Source organism: Salvelinus fontinalis, chromosome 2 (assembly GCF_029448725.1).
Source record: "Salvelinus fontinalis isolate EN_2023a chromosome 2, ASM2944872v1, whole genome shotgun sequence".
Classification (NCBI taxonomy): Eukaryota; Metazoa; Chordata; class Actinopteri; order Salmoniformes; family Salmonidae; genus Salvelinus; species Salvelinus fontinalis.
This window is the reverse complement of record NC_074666.1, coordinates 40,561,504-40,574,093: the sequence shown is the minus strand read 5'-3', so window position 1 is coordinate 40,574,093 and position 12,590 is coordinate 40,561,504. Positions and strand designations below refer to the sequence as shown.

The 12,590-nt window shown below is 45.1% G+C and overlaps 1 protein-coding gene across 4 annotated transcripts in view; it reads right to left on the bottom strand.

Moving 5' to 3' along the window:
• The window catches only part of hlcs (holocarboxylase synthetase (biotin-(proprionyl-CoA-carboxylase (ATP-hydrolysing)) ligase)), a 41,452-nt gene extending 30,219 nt beyond the window's left edge, over positions 1 to 11,233 (bottom strand). The window contains exons 1-5 of one of the 4 annotated variants that reach the window (XM_055874990.1): positions 10,835 to 11,233; positions 10,234 to 10,380; positions 6,496 to 6,658; positions 5,101 to 6,155; positions 4,701 to 4,883 (exon numbers count right to left, since the gene is read on the bottom strand). In XM_055874990.1, coding sequence (XP_055730965.1) covers positions 4,701 to 4,883; positions 5,101 to 6,155; positions 6,496 to 6,658; positions 10,234 to 10,380; positions 10,835 to 11,113 — 1,827 coding nt within the window. In that variant the 5' untranslated portion in view covers positions 11,114 to 11,233. Of the gene's footprint in view, positions 1 to 4,700; positions 4,884 to 5,100; positions 6,156 to 6,495; positions 6,659 to 10,233; positions 10,381 to 10,700 lie in introns of all 4 variants that reach the window. The other 3 variants (XM_055875009.1, XM_055875000.1, XM_055875017.1) reach the window with 3 other exon arrangements.
• Between the last annotated feature and the right edge of the window lie 1,357 nt (positions 11,234 to 12,590).

The window sequence follows — 12,590 nt, the reverse complement described above, 5'->3', positions numbered from 1 at the left end:
CGGGTAGCCTCTGAGAATAACATCGACAAATAAACGGATACTCTGACTGAGTTCATCAGGAAGTGTATAGAAGATGTTGTACCCACTGTGACTATTAAAACCTACCCAAACCAGAAACCGTTGATAGATGGCAGCATTCGCACAAAACTAAAAGTGCGAACCACTGCATTTTACCATGACAAGGTGACTGGGAATATCGCCGAATACAAACAGTGTACTTATTCCCTCCGTAAGGCAATCAAACAGGCAAAACATCAGTACAGAGACAAAGTGGAGTTGCAATTCAACAGCTCAGACACGAGACGCATGTTGCAGGGTCTACAGACAATCACGGACTATAAAGGGAAAACCAGCCACGTCACGGACACCGACGTCTTGCTTCTGGACAAGCTAAACACCTCCCGCTTTGAGGATAACACAGTGACACAGACACGGACCGCTACCAAGGACTGTGGGTTCCCCTTCTCCGTGGCCGACGTGAGTTGAGACATTTAAGCGTGTTAACTCTCGCAAGGCTGCCGGCCCAGACATCATCCCTAGCCGCTTCTTCAGAGAATGCACAGACCAGCTGGCTGCAGTGTTTACGGAGATATTCAATGTCTCCCTATCCCAGTCTGCTGTCCCCACTTGCTGCAAGATGTCCACCATTGTTACAGTACACAACAAAGCAAAGGTAACTGAACTAAATGGCTATCGCCCCATAGCACTCACTTCTAGTTAAGGATCATATCACCTCTACCTTACCTGACACGCTAGACCCACTTCAATTTGCTTACCACCCCAATAGATCCACAGACGATGCAATCACCATTACACTGCCCTATCCCATCTGGACAAGAGGAATACCTATGTAAGAATGCTGTTCATTGACTATAGCCCAGTACAGGGAGGAGGTGAGGGCCCTGGGAGAGTGGTGCCAGAAAAATAACCTCTCACTCAACGTCAACAAAACAAAAGAGCTGATCGTTGACTTCAAGAAACAGCAGAGGGAGCACGACTCTATCCACATCTACAGGACTGCAGTGGAGGTGGAAAGCTTCAAGTTCCTCGACCTACACATCACTGACAATCTGAAATGGTCCACCCAGACAGACAGTGTGGTGATATAGGTGCAACAGCATCTCTTCAACCTCAGGAGGCTTAAGAAATTTGTCTTGGCCCCTAAAACACTCAAACTCTTACAGATGCACAACTGAGAGCATCCTGTCGGGCTGTATCACCACCTGGTACGGCAACTGCACCGCCCGCAACCGCTGGGCTCTGGGAAGGTGGTGTGGTCTGCCCAACACATCACCGGAGGCAAACTACCTGCCCTCCAGAACACCTACAGCACCCGATGTCACAGGAAGGCCAAAAAGATCATCAAGGACATCAGCCACCCGAGCCACGGCCTGTTCACCCCGCTATCATCCAGAAGGCGAGGTTATTACAGGTGCATCAAAGCTGGGACCAAGACACTGAAAAACAGCTTCTATCTCAAGGCCATCAGAGTGTTAAATAGCCATCACTAGCCGGCTTCCACCCGGTTACGTAACCCTGCACCTTAGAGGCTGCTGCCCTATATACATAGACTTGGAATCACTGGCCACTTCAATAATGGAACACTAGTTACTTTAGTAATATTTTAATGTTTACATACTGCTTAACTCATCTCATATGTATATACTGTATTCTATTCAATGCTACTCCGACATTGCTTGAGCTAATATGTAAATATTTCTTAATTCGATTATTTTAGATTTGTGTGTATTATTGTGAATTGTTAGATACTACGGTACTGTTGGAGCTAGGAACACAAGCATTTCGTTACACCCACAATAACATCTGCTAAATACGTGACCAATACAATTTGATTTTGATAATTGGTTTGTCAGATTAGAGAAAGAATAGCAGGGAAATCAGAGGGATGAGAGAGTAAGGAGATAGGGAGAGAAGAAGTGAGCAGTAGAGGGGAAAAGGGAAATAAACGCTCCCTTGATCAATCTGTCTGAGCACAGAGTTCCTCTGAGCAAGCCAATGCCATGTGACGGGCTAGAGCAAAGGAACCTGGGTAATAACAATAACACCAGGGCCTCCACTACAAATTCCAGAGGTTGCATTGCCAGATGCACACAGTCCATCCGCTCTAGCCAAGGTGCACAGAATACACTCTATAGAGTTCATTCTATTTCTGTGGTACACTATCTAATCCCCTCCAATTCCTCAAAGCACCTTCCATTTTCCAAGAACAATCTGGAAGCGATCCTGCATGCCCTCGCTTTCATCATCCTGGTGTATGTTTTAACAAAGTTGCTGGGGCAGTGGGGTGAAGAAGTCACAGCCCAGTCCAAACAGTCATAATTAAACTACATTTTAGGCCTTTTCGGGAAACACGTTTGCATTGTCGGGCAGAGGGAGGCCAACTAGGGCCAAGTGTATGGATAAATAAATAACTTAACTTGTCAGAGTCGTTCAAGTGGGCCCATAAGATTTGCCAAGCGGAAGGCAACGGGTGTGTGACATCTCTCCTGTCCAGGGTACATTGATGTCTTTATTTGGCATTATGAGATAATGCATTGGTTTTGGGGCTCACAAATCGTGGGCAGCGTGAATTTTATTTTGACGTACAACTGTACTGGGGTAGTACGTTCTTTGATTTATTTTTCAGTAAGTGCACACTTTGATAAAGAATACTCAAGAAAGTTAATCAAAGTGACTGAATTATTTGTTTTTTTGCTAAGACGAATCACCACAACAAACACTATGAAATACCAGAGAGATGGAGTTGTAGTACTCATAAGGAGCAAAATAGAGATATTCTGCCATCTAGTGGAGAGTTATTTCACCACAGGTGCATAGGAAAACTTCTGCTGTCATTTGTATCCCCTGCCAAGAGGGTACAACAGACTAGAGTAACATAACACCTGGGCTGCAGTCTTAAGACCCAGGCTGAAATAATTACATTTTCACAATCTTTTCCCAACTCAAGTGCTGCATTTCAGCACTTCTCCCTATCTGACAGACCTACTCTAGACTCTCTAGCCCTTGTGGGTTTATCTAGATTATACATAACTGCTAAGGCTGAAGCCTCCAGAAACAGCCTGGCTGTCTGTGGCAAGGAGGTATATAGAAATTGAGAGCATCCAAGATTTCCGACCGTAGTTTTCAACGTAATGTTAATATCTTCGGCTGTGAGCGATAGAGAAAATAAAATAATCGGCCTCAGCAACAATAATTTGAATAATTCAATGGATGTTTTGTGCACAAAGGTGATGACTAAAGCGTCTTATTAGGAATTTTCTAATCTGACTTCTCTATGTGGCCGTCTATGGAAATTGTCTTTCTTGGCCAGGCGTCAGTTAAACTGCAGTACCGAAGCAAGACTGTAGTTGCAGTCGAAACCATGCTTCTAGACCGGAACCCTGGTCTCTTGGTGTGTGGTCCTGAGGCGTTTCACTTCCTGCTCTCAGAGGCCTGTTAGGCCAATCAGTGGCGAGAGCCTGGCATAACCCTCTGAGATGCCTCTGAAGTGGGTGAGTAAATAGTCAGTGATCCATCTCAAACACTGATTAACTCCCAGAGCTAATTCCCCACATACCACAGCAGAGCACAGCACTTTGCCGGCGGGCCTTTTCGAATGTCAATGAAAAAGTCAGGGGCCTCATCCTCAAACACAATGGAGTAATAGCCTCAGCCTGCCAGGCAGCAAGTTGACTGGGAGTAATAGCCTCAGCCTGCCAGGCAGCAAGTTGACTGGGAGTAATAGCTTCAGCCTGCCAGGCAGCACGTTGACTGGGAGTAATAGCATTAATAGCCTCAGCCTGCTAGTAAGCGACTGGGTGCACACAGACTGGTGGCACTTTTTGAACTGTCACCACTGACATCACATAGAGAAACTGCATTGTGCACTGAGCAATAGGGTGTGTGTGTGTGTGTGTGTGTGTGTGTGTGTGTGTGTGAGAGACTCTTACGTCCATGTCAGGCCTCACACACCCCCACCACCACCACCAGACCATAATTGCCTGGGTAAATGTTTATTGTGGCAGCACTAGTCCAGACACGCCCCAGACGGGCCTGAACATGTGGAAACCATTTTGATTCTTAATACATGCAAATGCATGTCCATTATAGGCAACAGGCTTAGAGCAGGTTTATGTGTCCAGAGGGCCAGTCAAAATAAGTGAGGGCAGGGCTCCACAAGAACACAAACAGTAGAGCTAGAACAGACCTTTGATCAGCAGTCAGCCTCACGGCATATCTAGTTGAGAGACTGATGAGCTAACATTGTTAAAGCAGTAGGAGTTTTTTTTATCCAACTTGAGGACAGGAGTAATGTGAGAACTCTAATAACAGACAAGAGAGTTGAAGGTTTCCATCCCCAGTTGTCTGGATATTGTGGGGCAGGCTAGCCAGCCATGCTCACACCACAGGCCAATGTAGAAATATAGAATTTGTTACTGATCAAATGTAGGGTGGGGAAGCCTAGGTCACGTTTAGTCAGGTGCATACACTATATGCAACACTGACCGATGCAGATAGAAATACCATGAATAGAGCAGTCATGACTCCTTAACTCTGTCAGAAGCATGTCTGTTCTACACAATATATTTCTGAATAAATATCTGCACATTCCAAAAACCTTGTGCATACTGAACACGGCTCTGGCTGGGAGAGGCTTTAGCGTTAATGGATAGGTAGCAAGGGAGGAGTCAGGTACGTACCTCAGAGGTGGCGAGGAGGTAGACAGGGCTGGCGGGCGGGGCCTGACTCTGCTCACAGCTCAGGCCCAGGGAGGTAATGATCTCCGTCAGGACCTCGTAGCGACACGCATTGCTCATCTTCAGCTCGTCAAAACCCTGAGACGACACAATATCTTCAGAGTTGGGGGCCGTCTCCAGGTGCACCTGAGGTCAGTGGTGAGAGGGCAAAGGTCAGCTGAAAGGTTAAGTGGTTGTAAAATGCACATTCATCTAAATGAATGAATATGGTATATTAATTGCTAAATAAGTTAGTTAACATGAACAGCAGCAATACTTTCCATTTATTGAGCATTTTATTTACAAATCTAGTGCTTTACATGTGAAATTAATCTTTGACTGATCGAGACAGTGGAGTGCAAACCTGACACAGCACAGCCTCCCCTCGGTCCTCTCCACGCGTCACCCTGACGATGACCATGTCCTTGTCTACACCATCTCCGTCCCACTTCAGCTCCCCCCAGACTTCTGTCTCTCCAGGGTCCCCACCACTCTGCAGCTCCCTGACAAACACACTCCCGCTGGCAAGCACGCTCAGATCCAGCTCTGTGGTATCAGCCTTGGTGAAGCTTAGCCTGCAGATCTGGCTCCTCCTGCTCTTCCTGGGCACCAGGGCCAGCCCCGTGGGGCAGAGGGTGGAGGAGAGCCCCAGGACCCTGCCACCCTGCTCCAGGTATGCAAGGAAACGGGCCTGGAGCTGGGGGGTAAGGGGTTCGTCTGAGGCCAGCACTAGCAGGGTGGCACTCTCCAGCCAGGGTTCACTGAGGGCTTGCTGGGGCCTCAGGGGGTACACCGTGTAGCTGTCCATGTCGATGCACTCGCCCAGCAGCGAACGCATCCTCTGGAACCTCTCTTGGCAGCCACCCGTGAACACCAGCACGTTGGGGGGCTTCCCGGTAACGTTGACCCGCCGGCTTTGACCAACAAAGCTCTCTGCCTCATCCTCCTCAAACTCGTCCAGAGTCTCGTCCCCGCTGTCCGTGCATGTGGCGTAGTCATCGGGAAGGTCAGGGATGTTGTCGACCGAGGCGTACTTGACGGAGAGGATGGTGCTGTTCTCCAGCTCCAGGCACTCGTGGCAGCTGGAGAGGTGGAGGTGGCGGCCGTGGCCCTCCATGTGCTGGTGGTTGATGCCAAGTGAGTTGTCCCCGCTGTCCACCCCAGGGCTGGCTCCTCGTAGGGGCTCGGAGCCTCGTCTTTCCACTAAAGCCCTCTGGATCTCTGGCGGTTGGAGGAGGCTGCACTTCCTATTTTGTGTTAGCTGGAGGTCGCCTCTCACTGAGAGTACCTCCCACTCGCAGGGAGAAGGCTCAGAGAGGATGATCTCAGTCTGTTTTTTGAGGGAGAGGGAAGTGATGTGCTTTTCCGACTTTCCCTTCTCCAGAAGTTCTTTGAACGCAGATTCTCGGAGCAGGACAGCTGGGGAAATGAGTACAAAGGGCAATATTTGAATTGCAAAATGTGTCCCTCTCTCAGTTTTAAGCAATGTGAAAAAATGTCACAATAGACTTGGAAAACTGATTTGTATCATGTTTTTGGATATAGCCTAGCTAAGTGAAGTTCTGAGATGGCATTCGCCAAGAACTGAAACTTATCTGCAGTTAGGAAAAAAATTGCCTCTTTTAAAAATAACCTTAAAAATACTAACATTTATATTTTAAATATCCTAGGTTTACAATAAAGTTGAGGATAGGTATAAAACTGTATATACACACACGAGATGAGAAACCATTGACATTTTTGCAATAACGACACTCACAGACTATCTTTGAAGGCACTAGTCCATTATCCAGCTGAAGGCGATCTTCCATAAACGCCACCCCAAGGCGGCTGAAGTTGTCAACGCTGGCCTGAGCCACGGCCCTGAACGGCTGCACTGGGCTACAGGCCAGAGGGAGACAGTAGTCTGACCACTTCAGCACCTAGAAAACACAGCATAGTACACAGGTCAGTAGGATTTAACCGTTAGTGGACGGTGGAAGGAAAAGAGGATCATATCAGACTTAGTTTTCTAGATTAGTTGGGATCGGGATTAGTTCAACAATCAACAGAACATAGATACTGCACTGCTTTACCACTTTTGAGTAACTAAGCAAAATCTACCTGCTGCCTGAGTAAAATAACAATTTGTGTGTTTAAAGGGACCTTTAAAAGGCTTAAGGGGAATTAAGGATTTCCTCTCCAACCAAAACATTTTGGCTCCAGGATCTTAACATCTCAAGTGTCAGTTGACCCTCCATATTAAAGACCTGCTTTTTAAAACATGACTTCCAAAAGGCCAGAGGCTCTGTCTTCCCTTGAGCCTTTTGAAGGAAAACAGCCCAATCGAACAGAGTGGGGTTTCACTGTCCAGTGCAGTCCCACCCAGACGTGAGGAACAATGGAGCGGAAGTAAACACTCAGAAGGAAAGAAAGTGACCTGTCTAAGGTTCAAATCCTCTGTCCAGTCAGCAAAAGAGAGCATCCCCCCCCCCCCCGAACTATACAAGCATAGTCTCAAAAACCCGACCCTAGGCAACAGTAACTAGTGCAGGGGTCTCCAACCAGTCGATCGCAAGCTAACAGTAGCTCACAGCCCACCTATGAGTAGCTCACCAAACAATTCTGAAAGTATGTGCAATTTTCACGTGTTCCACCGCAAACTGTCATAAACAAATCTCACAAGCATCCAACACTAACAAGCTACTATCTAATCAACGCAACAGTGACATTATCCCACCACACCTGGTTAAGCACCACTGGCTTAAAAAGCCAAACCTAACACAATTCTGCCAATTACTTTCCAGCAATATTGCCCGTCTGTCTGTGTGGTGCACGCTTTTGTCTATCACTCTATGTGTAGCCAAGTTGATGTGATAACCGTCTTGTGGGTTGACAGAAATACTTTCCCCAAAACTTTCTCAATTAAAATGTTAACTGCAAAGTAGGCTTACCTGGAAGAAGTATATCATTTGCATCTATTATTTACAAACTTTGCTATGAAACGAGCAGCAAAACATTAGACTGCACATTCCTCACTTGCTACAGTGAACAAAAACATAAATGCAACATGTAAAGTGTTGGTCTCATGTTTCATGAAATTAAAGTGTTAAAATTAAAATGTTCCATAAGCACAACCGAAGAATTTCTGCACAAACGGTCAGAAAGCGTCTCAGGGAAACTCATCTGTGTGCTGGTCATCCACACCAGGGTCTTGACATGACTGCAGTTCGGCGTTGTCACTGACTTCAGTGGGAAAACGCTCACCTTCGATGGCCACTGGCATAGAGGTGTGCTCTTCACGGATGAATCACAGTTTCAACTGTACCGGGCAGATGGCAGATAGCGTGTATGGAGTCGTGTGGGCGAGCGCTTGCTGATGTCAACGTTGTGAACAGAGTGACCCATTTTATTGATGGCAATTTGAATGCACAGAGATACCATGATGAGATCCTGAGGCCTATTGTCATGCCATTCATCCGCCGCCATCACCTCATGTTTCAGCATGATAATGCACGGCCCCATGTCGCAAAGATCTGTACACAATTCCTGGAAGCTGAAAATGTCTTAGTTCTTTCATGGCCTGCATACTCACCAGACATGTCACCCATTGAGCATGTCTGGGATGCTTTGGATCGACGTGTACGAGTGTGTTCCAGTTCCAGGCCAATATCCAGAAACTTTGCACAGACGTTGAAGAGGAGTGGTACAACATTCCACAGGCCACAATCTACAGCCTGATCAACTATATGCCAAAGAGATGTTTCACACAGCATGAGGGGAAACAAATGGTGGTCACACCAGATACTGACTGGCTTTCTGATCCACGCCACTACCTTTAAAAGGTATCTGTGACCTATCCCCACCCATTACATTTTTACTTGTTGCATTTATATTTTTGTTCAGTGTTAGTTTTGTCACATACAGTGCCTTGCAAAAGTATTCATCCCCCTTGGCGTTTTTTCCTATTTTGTTGCATTACAACCTGTAATTTAAATTGATTTTATGTAATGAACATAAACAAAATTGTCCAAATTGGTGAAGTGAAATTGTTTCAAAAAATAACAAACGGAAAAGTGGTGTGTGCATATGTATTCACACCCTTTGCTATGAAGCCCCTAAATAAGATCTGGTGCAACAAATGAACTTCAGAAGTCACATAATTAGTTAAATAAGTCCATCTGTGTGCAATCTAAGTGTCACATGATCTGTCACATGATCTGAGTAGATATACACCTGTTCTGAAAGGCCCCAGAGTCTGCGACACCATGAAGACCAAGGAACTCTCCAAACAGGTCAGGGACAAAGTTGTGGGGAAGTACAGATCAGGGTTGGGTTATAAAAATAAAAAAATATCCAAGACTTTGAACATCCCATGGAGCACCATTAAATCTGTTATTAAAAAAATGGAAAGAAAATGGCACCCCAACAAACCTCCCAAGAGAGGGCCGCCCAACAAAACTCACAGACAAGGCAAGGATGGCATTAATCAGAGGCAACAAAGAGACCAAAGATGACCCTGAAGGAGTTGCAAAGCTCCACAGCGGAGATTGGAGTATCTGTCCAAAGGACCACTTTAAGCCGTACACTCCATAGAGCTGGGCTTTATGGAAGAGTGGCTAGAAAAAGCCATTCCTTAAAGAAAACAATAAGCAAACCCTTTCGGTGTTTGCTAAAAGGCATGTGGGAGACTCCCCAAACATATGGAAGAAGGTACTCTGATCAGATGACACTATGGCGCAAACCCAACACCACCATCTCCAGAGTGAAGCATGGTGGTGGCAGCATCATGCTGTGGGGATGTTTTTCCATCAGCAGGGACTGGGAAACTGGTCAGAACTGAAGGAATGATGGATGGCGCTAAATACAAAGAAATTCTTGAGGGAAACCTGTTTCAGTCTTCCAGAGGTTTGAGACTGGGACGGAGGTTCACCTTCCAGCAGGACAATGACCCTAAGCATACTGCTAAAGCAACACTTGAGTGGTATAAGGGGAAACCTTGAAATGTCTTTGAATGGCCTAGTCAAAAGCCCAGACCTCAATCCAATTGAGAATCTGTGGTATGACTTAAAGATTGCTGTACACCAGTGAACCCATCCAACTTGAAGGAGCTGGAGCAGTTTTGCCTTGATGAATGGGCAAAATCCCTGTGGCTAGATGTGCCAAGCTTATTGAGACATACCCCAAGATGCTTGCAGCTGTAATTTCTGCAAAAGGTGGCTGTACAAAGTATTGACTTTTTTTGTGGGAGGGGAGGGGGTAGTTACGAGTGCTCAAGTTCTGTTTTTCTTTGTCTTATTTCACAAAATATTTTGCATCTTCAAAGTTGTAGGCATGTTGTGCAAATCAAATGAGAACCTCCCCCCCCATAAATATTTTTTTTATTCCATGTTGTAAGGCAACAAAATAGGAAAAATGCCAAGTGGGTGAATACTTTTGCAAGCCACTGTATATGCTTGACAGTCTACAAAAACTGACAGTTTCTTTGCTTCTCGATAAATATACTTGTGATCCATACTTTTTTATTTTCTGTAGTGTGATGAGCCTGGCTGCCCACTCTTTGTCCTGATGTAGCCTCTATGATGAAAGAAATGTTCTCTATCCGTGGGCCACAACTCAGAGAGGACCCCCACAAAAGAGTCCACTTGCTGAGGTCCTCACATGCCTAGGAACAATAATACAGACAACATATACACTGATCTACAGTATGGACACTGATGGTATGGATAGATATTAAAGCATGTTTTAGAAAGTTAGTATGATCATTAGACATTAGTAAGACTATCACATATACGAAACTATGTAAAATGACTAACATATCATGTAAGTTTATGTGCACCAAAAATCTGACAAATTCACATCAGAATTGACTGGATTTTGACGGATTAGCTATTTACCTCAGAGCATGCACAAACTGATAGCTAATAACGGAGGCCTATTTCACATTTTCGTGCTCTGAATGGACCCGAGCAGCAGAATGCGTACCTTCACGCCTGTCATTTAGCTGGCAAGCTGATCTTGCCCATTCTTTGATAGCGGAGTAGCTTATGTTTTTTGACAAGTCAAGGCCTCGGATGGTAGCTAACATACTAGCTAGCTATATCAAACAAACGTGTCACCTGAGGTTCGGTTATGTAAATAGCCTTGTCGCCCAACTTGAGAAAAACGTCCTCAGGCAGAGGTGGACTGAGCTGCTTATTGACACTTTGCAGGCAGGTTGGTTGTCCTTTCTGAAGTTGAGGCTTCCCCAGTGGATTCAAGGCACAGAATGTAAAGCTAACGTTACTTGCATTGGTTTTGCTCCCCCCGCACAATCTGTGCAGGGTGCTCCGAATTACCACTGTGTAGCACTTTTGAAAGCGCACCCAAAGGTAGACGTAGCACAACGTTATTAGCATTTTCTTTACATTTGGAAAGCCGTTTTTGAGCCCATATGGTATGGCCTCTCTGCACAGAGCTCAGATTCGACCTGACCGTGGCTGCCCTGTTGTTGACCGAATGGCTCTTCCCACTACAAATCGTCAATACGCATGCTCGCAGACGAGTAGCACAGTTTCTAAACCCAGAGGCACAACCTCGCGAGACTTCCGAGAACCCTTGCGAAACAGACCAGCACGGGGGTTTGAGAAGTGAACACATCTTCTTTAGTTATTCATTTTCTCAAATAAAAGCATAACCTAGATCCAAGCCAATGTTTTAAGTATATGAACGTGTTATTACTCCAACCACGTGAGAACAACAAACTGATACGTTTTCAGTTTCGTCAAAAACAACTTTATATCGAAGGAGAGCCTTTGATTAGACGGTTTGCACATGCGCAGTTTGGCGCGAGACGATCGTTAGACCCAATGACGTGTTTGTACGCATGAATTTAGCAAGGCAACGTCGCCATTAACTCTCCGACAAGTGTGATCAGGGATGTCTATTAGAGAAGCAGTTTTAGTCTATCTTCCTACTGTAATGTCTTTGCTAGTGGTGCTCGGGTCAGCTGTTTGCTCTCCTGCAACCGCCCGACTAGGCTTATGAGACAGTGAAAATCTGACAGTGAAAATCGAAATTGCACTGTAGGCTACAGTCAGAGACAGCTTAACGATTTTTTTGGTAGCTTGATTTAGATATGTTTTTGCTTATAATTTCCGATTTTTTGGGAGACTATTTTCTAGTCAACTTGTCTATAATTGTACCGAACAAAAATATAAATGCAACAATTACAGTTACAGTTCAGTTGGAAATTATTCAATAGAAATGCATTCATTAGGCCTTAATCTATTGGTTACATGACTGAGAATACAGATGCATATGCATATGTTGGTCACAGATACGGTGCATTTGGAAAATATTCAGACCCCTTGACTTTTTCCAAATTGTGTTATGTTACAGCCTTATTCTAAAATGTATTAAATAGTTGTTTGCCTTCATCAATCTACATGATTTTAGAAATTTTTGCAAATCTATAAAAAAAAAAATACAACTGAAATATTAAATCAAATCAAGTTAATTTATATAGCCCTTCGTACATCAGCTAATATCTCGAAGTGCTGTACAGAAACTCAGCCTAAAACCCCAAACAGCAAGCAATGCAGGTGTAGAAGCACGGTGGCTAGGAAAAACTTCCTAGAAAGGCCAAAACCTAGGAACCTAGAGAGGAACCAGGCTATGAGGGGTGGCCAGTCCTCTTCTGGCTGTGCCGGGTGGAGATTATAACAGAACATGGCCAAGATGTTCAAATGTTCATAAATGACCAGCATGGTCAAATAATAATAATCACAGTAGTTATCGAGGGTGTAGCAAGTCAGCACCTCAGGAGTAAATGTCAGTTGGCTTTTCATAGCCGATCATTAAGAGTATCTCTACCGCTCCTGCAGTCTCTAGAGA